At 46.9% G+C, this 13,467-nt stretch overlaps 1 protein-coding gene across 4 annotated transcripts in view; it reads right to left on the minus strand.

Annotated features, from left to right (window-relative positions):
- The window catches only part of ATRN (attractin), a 231,788-nt gene that overhangs the window by 84,109 nt on the left and 134,212 nt on the right, over positions 1-13,467 (minus strand). For 3 of the 4 annotated variants that reach the window (XM_053252986.1, XM_053252987.1, XM_053252988.1), the window contains exon 24: positions 13,150-13,307. In XM_053252986.1, coding sequence (XP_053108961.1) covers positions 13,150-13,307 — 158 coding nt within the window. Of the gene's footprint in view, positions 1-4,010; positions 5,269-13,149; positions 13,308-13,467 lie in introns of those variants that run through there. The other variant, XM_053252989.1, reaches the window with a different exon arrangement.

The raw sequence follows: 13,467 nt of genomic DNA on the forward strand, positions 1-13,467 counted from the left end.
TCTCTCAACACTGTTTATTTCTCTTCTGTTTTAATTTGTTCCTAACCAGCTATTTTCCAGTTACCTGCCTTTCTGTATCATATTTAAGATGCATATTTTCACACTAGTCAGTTTCAGAGTTTCCAATCCCTCCACATTTGACAAGGTCATCATAAGCACCTCTCAAAAGGAGCTCTGTTTGGTGTCAGATGTGTGCACTACTTCAGCAAACAAAACATCTGTAAGTACCTAACTGGAAGGAGGAAAGAAACCAGTTCAACATTGGTATATAAAAGTGCTGATGCCGACACATTAAAAGCAGATTTGAAGTGTTCTCCATTACTGACTTGTCAGATGCAGCCCTTCAGTTTGGGGGGCAGGGAAGGAACAAAGGGGAGAAAGGGGGGGCACTGTTTGAACTGAAAACTGCCTGGAAAATCCCACTGCAAGTTTCTGAACTTCCTTTCTGCTGCTGAGGGTTCTAAACTGCAGAGCTTAACCCTCTGAGACCACTCCTTTATAACAACCCTCACCCTTCTCCAAATGGGGAGAAAAAAGGCTTTGCAGGTTCTTAAATGCGAAACGTCGTCGCTATAGTTCTCAGATATTACTTTCCTGGAGATCAACACCAGCACTCAGAAGACATTTGCCAGCTCTGTCTCTGGGAAGGCTCATTCCACACAGTACACTCCAAACAGAAGAGATTAAAACTGAAACTGTGAATGAGAGGACTGGCTGCAGGCTCAATCATTTCTAAATCAGACACGGATTCTAGAAAATAGCAACAATCTAAAGCACAACCAGAGAGCAAACCGTCTCCAACAGAAACTTACCTGCCTTCCCAAAAAAGGAAGCCGATGAACTAACTTAAGCAAACTTCACAACGTGGCTGTCGCAAGCTGGAGTGACTTAAACAGAGCCAACCTAAAACTCACATTTGCTTCTCTTTCAAAAAGCGATGGACTACATTTTGCCAACTCTGGATTGCCAAGAGAACATTTTAGAGAGATCATTTAAATGGGGAAAGTGGGGAGAGACATCCCACACCAATATAGTTCTGAGACCAACTGAAGTGGTTTTGAAGAGAGGTGGAGCACAAGTTTGAGGAGGGGGAGAAGAACTCGGTCCTGGCAAACACGCCACTATCAGTAGCACAAAAGAGCATTTATATGCCGGGAGCTTCCTAAAGGGAGCTGAGGAAGCGGGCAGGAGAACCAGGCACACACGGCAGGCTTCAGTCAAGAGCTTCATGACAAACAACAGCGTGTGGCTGAACCAGGGACAGCTATCATGGCATCCTGCACTGACTGGGCCCCCCTTCCTGGAGATTTTGAACATTTTGATTAGGCCTGCCATGCAACCCACTTGAAAGTGGACGAGCAAATGAAAGTACAGCAGCTCCTTAAATATCCTGCTCAGGTTAAGAATGCAAATATTAATGCCAGTGATGGTTAAGATGAGAGAAAAGGAAAAACAACCAAGAATGGCAAGCAGCAAAACAAAAGCAGTTCCTCCAGATGTTTCATTCCATTCTATTCTGCACTGAGAGAGGGGTCTGCTTATGCACCCCACCTGCCCTTCACACAGCACTTTTAACTGACAATGCGCTTTACAACCTGGATGGTATTCCTCCTCAGAACCACTGTTCCCTCTAAGGCGTGCGCATGTGTGCACACTCACAGATTTTTTAATGACTGCTCAGTTAATTTTAGATCCTGTTTGGGTTGAATCAGGAAGGCCCCACTCTGAATGCGCATGCGCAAACACTGCCTTGATACTGCCACCCAGAACAAAACTCATTCCGCACAGAGATGAAAATTTTTAGAGAGAACGGTGCTCAGAATGGGGCTGGCTCCAAGTCTGACCGGACCCTGGGCAAAGGGCCCTCCTCCCTGTGGGCTGGGGGGTCCTGGTGGGCTTATAGGGCAGGGGCAACAGGAGCATTGCTTCTCTTGGCGCCTTAAAATCCCTCACAAAGCTTGCAAGTTAGGACTGCTCCATAGCAGAGCAATGACAGGGCATTGCTGGGGCATTAAAACAGAGCCTCCAGTCACACTGGCACTGGGGGTGGGAGTGGGGTGGGGCAGGAAGGTTTTTGTTTTTAAGGCCGCCCATTGCAGGCATCAGCAGTGCTGAGCCCTACCAGCATACTAGGTCCCTGACATTCGCCCAAGGGCACCACATGCGGACGCTGGACCTACTTCTAGCAACCCTACAAACACAGGGATTTGCCTTCTACTGAGCCAGACTCTCAGTCCATCTAGCTCAGTATTGTCTATCCAGGCTGGCAGCAGCTCTCCAGAGTTTCGGGCAGGACTCTCTCCCAACCATACCTGGCGATGCCAGGGAGTGAATCTGGGATCTTCTGCATGCAAAAATGCAGATGCTCTACCACAGAGCTACAGCCCCATCCCCTGTGTGGAATATCTTCTAGCACTCGCACCCAGTCACCCATCTAAATGCAAACCAGAGCAGACCCTGCTTAGCCGAGGGGGCAATCCAGGCTCACTACCACAAGACCAGCTCTCCTCCAACCCTGAAAAGGAAGTCACTACTGTTCATTTCACAGATGGGGACCTAATGCTGAGAGACAGTGACAAGTCGAAGGCCACATAATGAGTCCCAGAGAGTGAAGCGCAAAAGTCTTCCAAACTCACTCTATCCACTGGACTACACCAGCTCCCAGCACACTTTAGCTGTCTCGGCATCTCTCGATGAGGCTCTAGCTAAGTAACAAGGAAGCCGGAGACTATTCCACTGGACCCCGTCCCCGCTGATCACCCTCTGGAATCATCCTGCCCGGCAACTCTCTGGGCCTCTGAAGTGAACTTCCCTCAACAGAGGCAAAAGGCCCTCTGCTGTCCCCACTAGACAGCCTCGTCAGTCAAAGGAGGAGGAGGAGGAGAACGAAAGACAATGAATGAAGTCATCTCCACAACCGAAAACTGGGTAGGACAAGTGTCCTACCCAGGTTTGGGAGCACTGTTCCCTCTAAGGGGTGCACGTGCATGCGCATACCCAGAATGTCAGCCCCCAGGCGCGCAGTCTTGTCGCACTGCTGCTGCTGCTCCTGCCACCTCCGCCCAACAGCCCGCCAAGGTCCTGCTTCCTCCCTCTCCCAGGCTGGGTGTTGCTGCCGCCTCCCTCCCTACCCCTGGCCGGGTCTCCTCCCCTAGCTCCGGCTTCAGATCTCACCCAAAGTCTCGTGGGAGAGTCCCAAGTCCCCTCTCGTGAGACTTCTGTCAAGAGCCACACTGCAGGGGGAGCTGGTGGAGAAGGTGGCTGTAGCAGCTCCCGGCAGGTCAAAGCCACCACAGCATGGCCGCCGGGAGAAGGCAACAAACAAGATTCTGCCAATGTAATGCGGTGGGGGGGCGGTAAAAAAGGCTTAATTAGGTGCTGGTTTGTATGCGCGCACTCCTGGGGAGAACCCTGAGAGAGTGGGAGAGTAAGCGAGTGTTGGCAGTCCTGGGGGGAATCAAGCAAGAGTGAGAGCGAGAGCACACTCCTGGGGGGAACACAGAAGATTACAACAGGCAATTTATCTATTGAGTTTTGTATTTTGTATATAACATTATAAAAACTCAGTTTAATTAGTTCTATGTTGCCCTCCCTGGCATCTTCAGATAGGACTGAGAGACACTCCTGCCTGCTGCAAAGTTGGAGTAGCCACTGCCAGTCTGAGTAAACAATACTGAGCTAGATGGACCAATGGCCAGACTCAGTATGTGGCAGCTTCCTATGTTTAACTTTAAATTTCTGATGTTATTATCTACCTTGAAGGTTTGAATCAGCTCCAAAAGATGGAACAAAAATGTACAAATTAACAATCTCCAGTTAAGGCCCTTTGGCAGGCAGTGACCTTGGCTAATCTAAGGCATGTGTTAGCTCCAGTCTCCAGGATATTTGGAAGTCTACCACATGACTATCAGGTTATGGGGGTAATGAACACTCAGGCAATCAACATTTTACAGGATTAGAGGTAGAAAGCAAAGACGAACTCAAATTTAAATAAACAAAACTTAGACTGATTGTATTTATTTGTTTATTATTATTATTCGGCTATTTTTAACCACCAATGACCAATACAATTGCTTTTTTAAAAGACAGATAAATAGAACTATAAAGTACATTTCTTTCCTTACATATTTTTGGTGTGTGCGTTTTTCTATAGAGGCACATAGTAATACACATGTGAGCATACTGCCTTGATATCACCATCCAGAACAAAACTCATTCCACTCAGTGTTGAAAAAAATTAAGAGGGAACACTGTTTGGGAGCTGTGTCTGCTCCCAATTTGTGCGGGAGGAAACAGAGAGGTAGGAGGGGGAGAAAAGATTGTATGGAATCCAGGTCAGAAGAAAAAACTAGGCGCTGCCCTATCCAGGATTTGACCAAGGTAGGAGAAAAAGCTGTCCTGTCCAATCTTTTCTCCTACTCTGCTTCTACACAATCCCTCCTCCTACCTAGTAGTTTGCTCCCACAACCAAATATTGGGAGTACACACAGCCCCCAAACCTGGGTAGGACACTTGTCCTACCCAGTATTCAATTGTGTGGATGACTTCACTGCCTCTGAACCATCCACTTCATATGAAAAGGAGCGGGGCAGGGGGGCGGTGTTGGGTTCCCCTTGCCCAGTCCTCAAAGATTTGAAGTGAAGACTGCTTTAACTGCTTGGAAGCCTACTGCACAGTTTCGTCAGGGAGAAGCCTTGGAGTACTCACTTGGGCAGTTGCTTCCGTTCCAGAAGGACTGCAACAAGCATTCAACCACAGAACCATCTCCCCAGCCCCTCTTAGTGTATTAGTTACACACACACAGTTGTGAAAGAAGTTTTAACTCATTTTGGAGGCAAGAGAAAAATGTCGGTCAAGTACTCTCGACTAGGGGTTCCCAACCTTGAGCCTCCAGCTGGTGTTGGACTACAGCCCACATCATCTCCAGCCACAACAGCTGAATCAAAACGTTAATTTTAGAAGCATTTATATATAACTAGCAGGCAAGGCCCGTCATTGACCAGGCAAAATTATTTTGCGTAGATTGCACTTATAGGGAAGTTCAAAAAATTAAAGATCTGTAATAGAATTTTTCATTACTCCGCTTGGAATAGGGAAGTAAAAGAACAGTTTGAAATTTGAAGGATTTCAACTTCCAACGTTCTTCATTTTACTGCATCATTCCCATAGTAAATTTGAATCACAGTAAATTTGAATCCGAGTAAAATCTTCTGGTTCTCTTGGCATGTCATACTTGAATTATTGATCTTAATAGTGAGTATAAGCAATCTGTTGACCAGAACAAACATTAAAAATATGATTATATTCAGAATTTCATCTTTTAAATACCAAAAAATTTTTTTAAACCTTTTGCCTAGCATATTCCGGTGTGGAAAATGGTGCATTCATCTAATTTAAGAAGGAGGATTTGGTGCCTGAAGGTAATCGGGAAGCATGACTTTATGTGGCACAAACAAATCCATAAACCAACTCATATTCTTATATATTTTGAAAACCAAAAAGCCTTTAATTTTAATGTGGTTTTAATGTATTGTTTTAAGCTCACATGAGTTCACACTGTAAGTATTGGCAGAAGATAATTTTAAAATAAACAAATCTGAGCATTGGTTCACTTACTGTGAATGCTTCTTCTGGTTGCTGGAGTCAAGGACATCTCGATGGGTTATCCCCCTCACATGCTCCAAGGCAGGACTATGTTTATTAGTTGAAAATAGAAACTTCTAGAGCCTGAAGGGGATGACCCCGCCCAGTTCTTACAGGCCAAGATAGCAAATAAAGACTGCCATATCTTCCAAACAAGTAGAACAAGCAACATAGTACATATGTGAATAAAATTAGAATAAAAACGTAAGTTGCATAAGCAACCAATACCGAACATCTCCTGCAAGCTGAGTTCCTGTACTTGCACTAGTCGAAGTAAACTAAGGGAATGATCTCCCAGGAGTAAGCCAAGACGCACCGAGCTGGGCTGAGATGTCCTTGACTCCAGCAACCAGAAGAAGCCTTCTCAGTAAGTGAACCAATGCTCCGTTCTCGGTTGCTGTAGTCAAAGACATCTCGACAGGACATACCAAAGCCTGTAGGTCGTAAGAGAGGGACGTGCTCTTGACTACTCCTGGGGAAGCACCCCCTGCAGCACCCGTCTACCAAAAGCCACCTGAACAGAGGCATAAATGTCCATCTTATAATGCTGTGTGGAAGTGGACAGGTTCTTCCAAGTTGCAGCCTTGCAGGTTTCCTGGACTGCTGCATTGGTTGAAAATGCGGCTGATGTAGCCACTGCCCTTTTAGAATGAGTTGTTATGTTTAAGGGAGGTCGAAGATTCTGTGTTTCATATGCCAGAGCAATACATGCTCTGATCCATCTGGCAATAGTTGGAGAAGTTACTGCCTCGCCCATAGATCCTGGTAGAAATGAAACAAACGGAGAGTCTGTATTACGCTGATCTGTTGATATACATTTTAAGGCACTGTCAAAAATCCAATTTGTGCCACAATCTCTCTTGAGGGTGTTTTGGATGTGGATAGAAAGATGGAAGGAAAACATCTTGTGACTGATGGAATTGTGATATCACCTTAGTACGAATGAAGGGGTCCTGTATCAGACGAACTGAGTCCACTGTAAATATGCAGTAGGCCTTGTGTATAGATAAGGCTCTCAGTTCTGACACATGTCTAGCTGAAGTAACAGCGATTAAGAATGCCAACTTAAGAAACAATAATCGTAATTGAATTGATTTTATAGGCTCGAATGGTGCATATTGAAGCGCCCTCAAAAAGGTATTCAGGCTCCAAGACGGAAAATGGTGTGACGTAGGTGGAGATAACAATGTTGCTCCTCTCAAGAAACATCTAAGGAGGAGATGTGAAAGATTTGACCTTGTAGATATGCCAGAAATAAGGTCCACCATTGACGCTGCCTGCCTTTTCAACTTGTTACGTTTCAAACCCTTGTCAAGGCCCTCCAGCAGAAATTGCAAAAGGTAGTGAATGGTAGCTTGACCTGTGGGAACGTTGTGACGTGCTGACCATCGTAAAAACGTCCTTCAGGTACACTGGTACACTCTGTTCATGGAGGCGCTACGGGAAGCAAGAATTGTGTTAGAGACATTATCAGAGACACCTTGACTCTTTAGGATCTGCCGCTCAGTCTCCATGCAGCTAGCTGTAACCAGCCTGGGTTGGAATATCTCACTGGTCCCTGCAGCAGTAGGTGCAGAATAAGTGGAAGGAACCACGGCTCTGATGTGTTGAGATGTAGTGGCTCCGCAAACCAAGGTCTCCTTGGCCAGAAGGGAGCCACTAGTATGACCTCTGCCTGTAGGATCCTGAAGTGCCTCAGCACGTGCGTTAGTAGCAGGGTCGGGGGGAAGACATATAGCACTCTTATTGGCCAGGGGACTGACGGTGGGCCTGTGGCTTCCGATGTCCTGCAAGGGAACCTGGACAGAAACTTTGGTAGTTTTGTGTTCTGCGGTGTCGCGAACAGGTCGATTACTGGTATTTCCCACACGCGAGATAACTGGTTGAAGACGTCTGTGTTTAGAGACCATTCTCCTGGCAACAGGTCCTCTCTGCTGAGCCAATCGGCCAGATAATTCAGATCTCCCTACACGTGCTGTGCCAAGAGGGAGATCAGGTGTAGTTCCACCCATGTCATCAGAAGGTCTGCCTCGTGTAAGGAACTTGGTTCCGCCCCCCCCCCCCCCGTCTGTTTACATGGGCTTTTGCTGTTGTATTGTTGGTCTTGATCAGAACATCTTGTCCTTGTAATATCTGTTGGAATTCGCAAAGTGCAAGGCGAATGGCCCTCAGCTCCAGCCAGTTGATGGAGTGTTTCTTTTCCATTGTTGACCACTTTCCTTGAGCCCAATATTGCTGGCAATGTGCCCCCAGAATATTGCTGGCAACGGTAGTCACAATTTTTGGAGGATCCAGGAATCTCTTTCCTCCCAGCAGGTTCTGTGGTGAAAGCCACCAGAGAAGCAAGTGGCGTACTTGAGTTGGCAGGGTAAGGAGCAGACGTTTCTTGGCAGCAATGGCTGTCTAATATGGAAGAAGGAATCACTGAAGTTCCCTGAGGTGGAACCTTGCCCAGGGAACTGCCTCTAGTGTTGCCACCATCAGGCCCAAGACTCTTGCTAAGGTTAAGAGATGTACCACCGGGGCTGCATATGCCAGACTGACCTCTGTGGACAGTGTCTGGAACCTGTCCTGTGGTAGAAAAAGCTGATCGTGTTCCGTGTTTATAACAACTCTCAAATGTTGAATTCCGTGCGAAGGACAGAGTTGACTTTTTGGAGGCGTTATTAGGAACCCGTGCTCCTGTAGGGTCCTCAGTATGTATTGCATATCTGATTCTGCTGAGTCCTTTGTCTTTGATTTAATCAAAAGACTGTCTAAATAAGCAAAGACCCTGACCCCCTCAAGCCATAGATGAGACATCAGAGGGGCCAGGACCTTCGTGAAAACCCTCGGAGCTGGGGACAGCCCAAAGGGTATGAGCCATATATTTGCAGTCTACTCCTACGTATTTGAACCTTAGAAAAACCTGGCTGCTGGGGTGTATGGGTATGTGGAGGCAGGCATCCTTTAGATCCACTGACGCCCGGAAGTCCCAGTGTTTAAGAGATTCCACTATCGATTCCAGTGACTCCATATGGAATCTTTTGTGACGTGCCCACTTGTTGAGGTACTTTAAGTCCAATACTGCTCTTTTGGAGCTGTTCTTTTTGCGGACAGTGAACAGAATGGAATAAAGCCCCTCCCTTCCTGGCCATGAGACGCGTGCTCCACCACTCCTATGTCCAAGAGGTTTTGGATTGTCTTTTTTAAACTCTGAGTGCTTGAAGATAGAGCAGGTGCGTGGGGTTGGAAGGAATCTGTTGGGAGGAGGACTATTCAATTCTACAGGTGAAACTCGGAAAATTAGAATATCGTGCAAAAGTCCATTAATTTCAGTAATGCAAATTAAAAGGTGAAACTGATATATGAGACAGACGCATTACATGCAAAGCGTGATAAGTCAAGCCTTAATTTGTTATAATTGTGATGATCATGGCGTACAGCTCATGAAAACCCCAAATCGACAATCCCAGAAAATTAGAATATTACATGGAACCAAGAAGACAAGGATTGTAGAATAGAACAATATCGGACCTCTGAAAAGTATAAGCATGCATATGTATTCAGTACTTGGTTTGGGCCCCTTTTGCAGCAATTACTGCCTCAATGCGGCATGGCATGGATGCTATCAGCCTGTGGCACTGCTGAGGTGTTATGGAAGACCAGGATGCTTCAATAGCGGCCTTCAGCAATTCTGCATTGTTTGGTCTCATGTCTCTCATCCTTCTCTTGGCAATGCCCCATAGATTCTCTATGGGGTCAGGTCAGGAGAGTTTGCTGGCCAGTCAAGCACAGTACACTGTATACTTTTCAGAGGTCCGATATTGTTCTATTCTACAATCCTTGTCTTCTTGGTTCCATGTAATATTCTAATTTTCTGGGATTGTGGATTTGGCGTTTTCATGAGCTGTACGCCATGATCATCATCACAATTATAACAAATTAAGGCTTGACTTATCTCGCTTTGCATGTAATGTGTCTGTCTCATATATCAGTTTCACCTTTTAATTTGCATTACTGAAATTAATTGACTTTTGCACGATATTCTAATTTTCCGAGTTTCACCTGTATTCTGTATCCCTCTTGTATTAGATTTAGGACCCACCTGTCCATTGTGGACTGCTCCCAGGTGTGGAAATAGCCCGACAGGCAGCCCCCCAGGTCTGACTGTTCTTAAGTCATGGCTGCTGTTTTGACTGTTTTGCCTGATTAAAGGCCTGTATGTAGTTTCCCATATTCCTTGTTGGGAACTGCTGACGAACCCATGACCCTTGCTGTAGCCTAAAGTCCCTGCCTTGGCCCCTGAAAGGGGACCGAAATGTATGAAAGGGCTGGAAAGGGCTTTTATAGTTTGGCTTATCTGGTTTGTGGGAAGTTGAGGGCATAGTTCTCCTCTTGTCCCTAGATTCCACAAGTACCTCTTTAAGTGCTGTCTCGCCGAACAGCTTTGTGCTATCGTATGGGACCACCGTTAAATTGGTCTTAAGAGGTAGAATCTACCTGCCGGTTCTTTAGCCAAAGCTGTCTCCTGCCGACTACCACAGCAGCTGACGCCCTGGAGGAGAATCTGATGGAGTCCAATGTGGCATCTGCCACAAAGGCCTGGGCCTTCTGAAGCTTTAAGAGTTGCACTGGATCACTAGGGGTATCATTAAGCAAGTCATTAACCCACAGTAAACTAGCTCTGGCCACCATAGAAGCAGCTGCAGAAGACTGGGTTGCTAATGATGAATTGTCGTGGACTCTCCTTAGGGCCATTTCTGCCTTCTTGTCTGAAGGATCTTTCAGAGATGCCTCTCCATCCCCGGGGAGCAAAGAACCTGACATCAATTGGGCCACTGGTGCATCGGTATTTGGGGTCTTTAGCAGGTCAGAAGACTCCTGCTGGGGAAAAACAGAAATGGGATGCTGCCGCCATAGGCTTCCTATTAATGGCAGGCAGCAACCATTCCTGTTTTATGGTTTCCGTAAAACAGTCTGGCATCGGTAGTAATATGTCTCTAGGTTTGGCCCAGGGGAACACTAAATCCCCTTTAACTGTTTGGGTAGACTCAGGCATTATCCTCGACTGTAACCCTATAGTTGTTATCACCTTGGTAATTAATGGGTTATATAAAGTCCTCAGAGACAAACAAACGCTCTCATATGTAGCTGGATTCAGGTTCCTCCCCTCCACCCCTCAGACCACTCCCCTTCCATCTTGTCTTGGAAGGGATCAGGGTCCTGGATACCCTCGTCCGTGCCCATTTGGTCCCCCTCTATGACACATTCAAGTTCAGAAATAGGGATTTTTTGCTTTTCATGACCAGTGGGTCTCACATTCAAAGGAGTGGGGTCCCCAGAATCAGGACCTGACTGTTCTGAGGAGTGATCATCTTTATTATAATATTTTAAGAACCTTGCCCTTTTAGTATGAGACTGTTTGGTATGCTTTTTCTTTCTTTATGCCTTTTTGAGAGAAGGGGGGGGGGACTCAGTAGAAGAAGATTCCTCTGAGGAGGATGACACCCGCTTGCACCTCTTTGCTTTTTTATGTTTCTTAAGAGGCTTTAGCTGACTTAAGGCACTAGTGCGCTTCTTCTTCCTTTTTACTTTCCTGGGCGATGGAGGAGGGGATTTAATAGAGAAAGACGCCTCAGAAGGGGAGGATACCTGTTTGCGCTTTTTGGATTTTTTATTTTTCTTAAGGGGTTTGAGCTGGTGTACTGTCTCCACTATCACAGTCTTGAACTAGGCTTGCCATTCTGGGGGTACTGATTTAGGCAACCTGGTGGCCTGATTGGAGGGGCCCGCACTTGAGCTACCCTGTTCATGGAATGAGCTCACCGTTTCCCCTTGCCTGGCTCCCTCCGCGCATCGTTTTAGCTGCTCCTCTGCAGTGCTGGCAGTTTTCGCGCTCTTTTCATTGCAGGCGTCATTTTGTCCTGCCCGGGCTGCCAACGAGCTTTTTGCCGCCTCCACTGCACCCCCTTCACCCCAGGCTCTGATTTCCACCTGAGTTGGGGGTGGATTAGCAAGGGGGATTGCTGCTGCTGCTCTAATGTGGCTCGCCAGCAGGGAGGAAGGCTCTAAAGCCCCTGCCTGCTTGTTCTCCGCCCCTTTTGCTGCTTTGCTGCGAGTCTTGCGGCCTGAGGGCAGGAGACCCACTGCGGCTGTTTCTTGCGTCCTGCCGGACGGCTCTGCAGCAGCCGGCAAGGATGCGTCTGGCAATGGAGATCCAGTAGCTCTAGTGCCCTTAGGGAATTTACTCCCCACTTTCCCAGAAGGAATGCAGATGTTTCTTGGCGTCCCTACATGCTCCATATAGTTAAAAAGACAGGGAAGGTCGGGAGGGGTGGGGGGTGGAAAGGTTGGAGAAGGGTCTTGGCGGGGGGGGGGCGTGTATCAGGAAGAAGTAGAACCGAGTAGGGATTAAAGGGATTCTAGTTATTGGAATCAGTAGGAATGAGAAAGGAAGATTGGAGAGAAGAGAAAAGTCTGCCCGGAGCAATGCAGGACTGTAAGAACTGGGCGGGGTCATCCCCCTCAGGCTCTAGAGGCTTCTATTTCCAGCTATTAACATAGTCCTGCCTTGGAGCATGTGAGGGGGATAACCCATTGAGATGTCCTTGACTACAGCAACAGAGAAGGCCACTGCACCCTTCAACAAATATTATTCCCACAGGGCGCTCCACAATATGACAAGCAAAACAAAAGCAAAACAACAACTACAGTAATTATAAACTGCATACAAGGCAGCATAAAATTAGTCTCTCTGCCCCCCTGGGAAAATAAAACACACACGACCTGGGAAAATAAAAAGTCTTCACCCGGCATCAGAAGACGCCAGACTTGAAACTAGGACACGCCTCTCTAAGGAGAGTATTCCCAAGACGTGGTGCCCCAAGTCAGCACCCCTCACCTGAGATGACTGAGGGCCTCTGTGGATGACCTTAGTGTACCATCAGGATTGTGTGGAGCAACTGATCCCTCAGGTCCTCAGACCTCAAGGCGCACAGGGCTGCAAAAGGTAAGCCCCGACACCTTCACTTGTGCCTGGACACTGACCAGGATTCAATGGCACTCTGCCAACAGGAGAAAGATAGGCTCCCAGGGACTGGTCTGGTCCCAGTCAGTTGCCTGGCAGCAGTATTCTGAACCTGCTACAGTTTCTGAGCTGTTTGAGGTCACTTGGTCCTCCAGGGACAAATCTGGATCTCTCAGTGCTAACAAGCAATCCTGATCCTTTAGCAGGAGTACAACCCCAGCAGAACAGGCTGCACATCACCTCTCCCACTGAGACAGTAAGAACACTAAACAGGCGATGGCTGCTGACATATGAATACATACATGCATAGCCTAAATATGAGGAAGCATTAGACTCTAAGCAAACACAAACAGAAGATGGAGCACATACCAAACCAAGGTCAAGGATGGAGCACCCAGCAAGAATGAAAAGTTGCCTCCACCAATTACTCTACAGTCCCACATGTACCCTTTACAGCCAGTCATTCCCAGATGTGTAGAAATCCAAGAGTCTCTTACCTGTATTTTAATTGGCCACGTAAAATTGCTGACATAGACGAAGAAAGTGATGTTGGGGTTGTTGCGGAAGTCAAATTTCTCATTGGAGAAACTGTCCTTGTACTCCTTGATTTGGCTCTTTGAAACCACGGGAATTTCCTCTCCTGCCTGGGTACCAGCTGTTTGAGAATTTTAAAAGAAACCAGGAGTGTTGGGTAAGGGTTAGAGTGTCATGCTAGAACCGTCGAGAAACGAGTTCCAAACCCCATTCAGTTACTGCAGGACCTTGGTCCAGTCACAATCTCTCAACCTAATCTACCTGCCAGAGCTGTTGTGAGG

The sequence above is a fragment of the Hemicordylus capensis genome, chromosome 5 (genome assembly GCF_027244095.1).
Source record: "Hemicordylus capensis ecotype Gifberg chromosome 5, rHemCap1.1.pri, whole genome shotgun sequence".
NCBI classification, from domain to species: Eukaryota; Metazoa; Chordata; class Lepidosauria; order Squamata; family Cordylidae; genus Hemicordylus; species Hemicordylus capensis.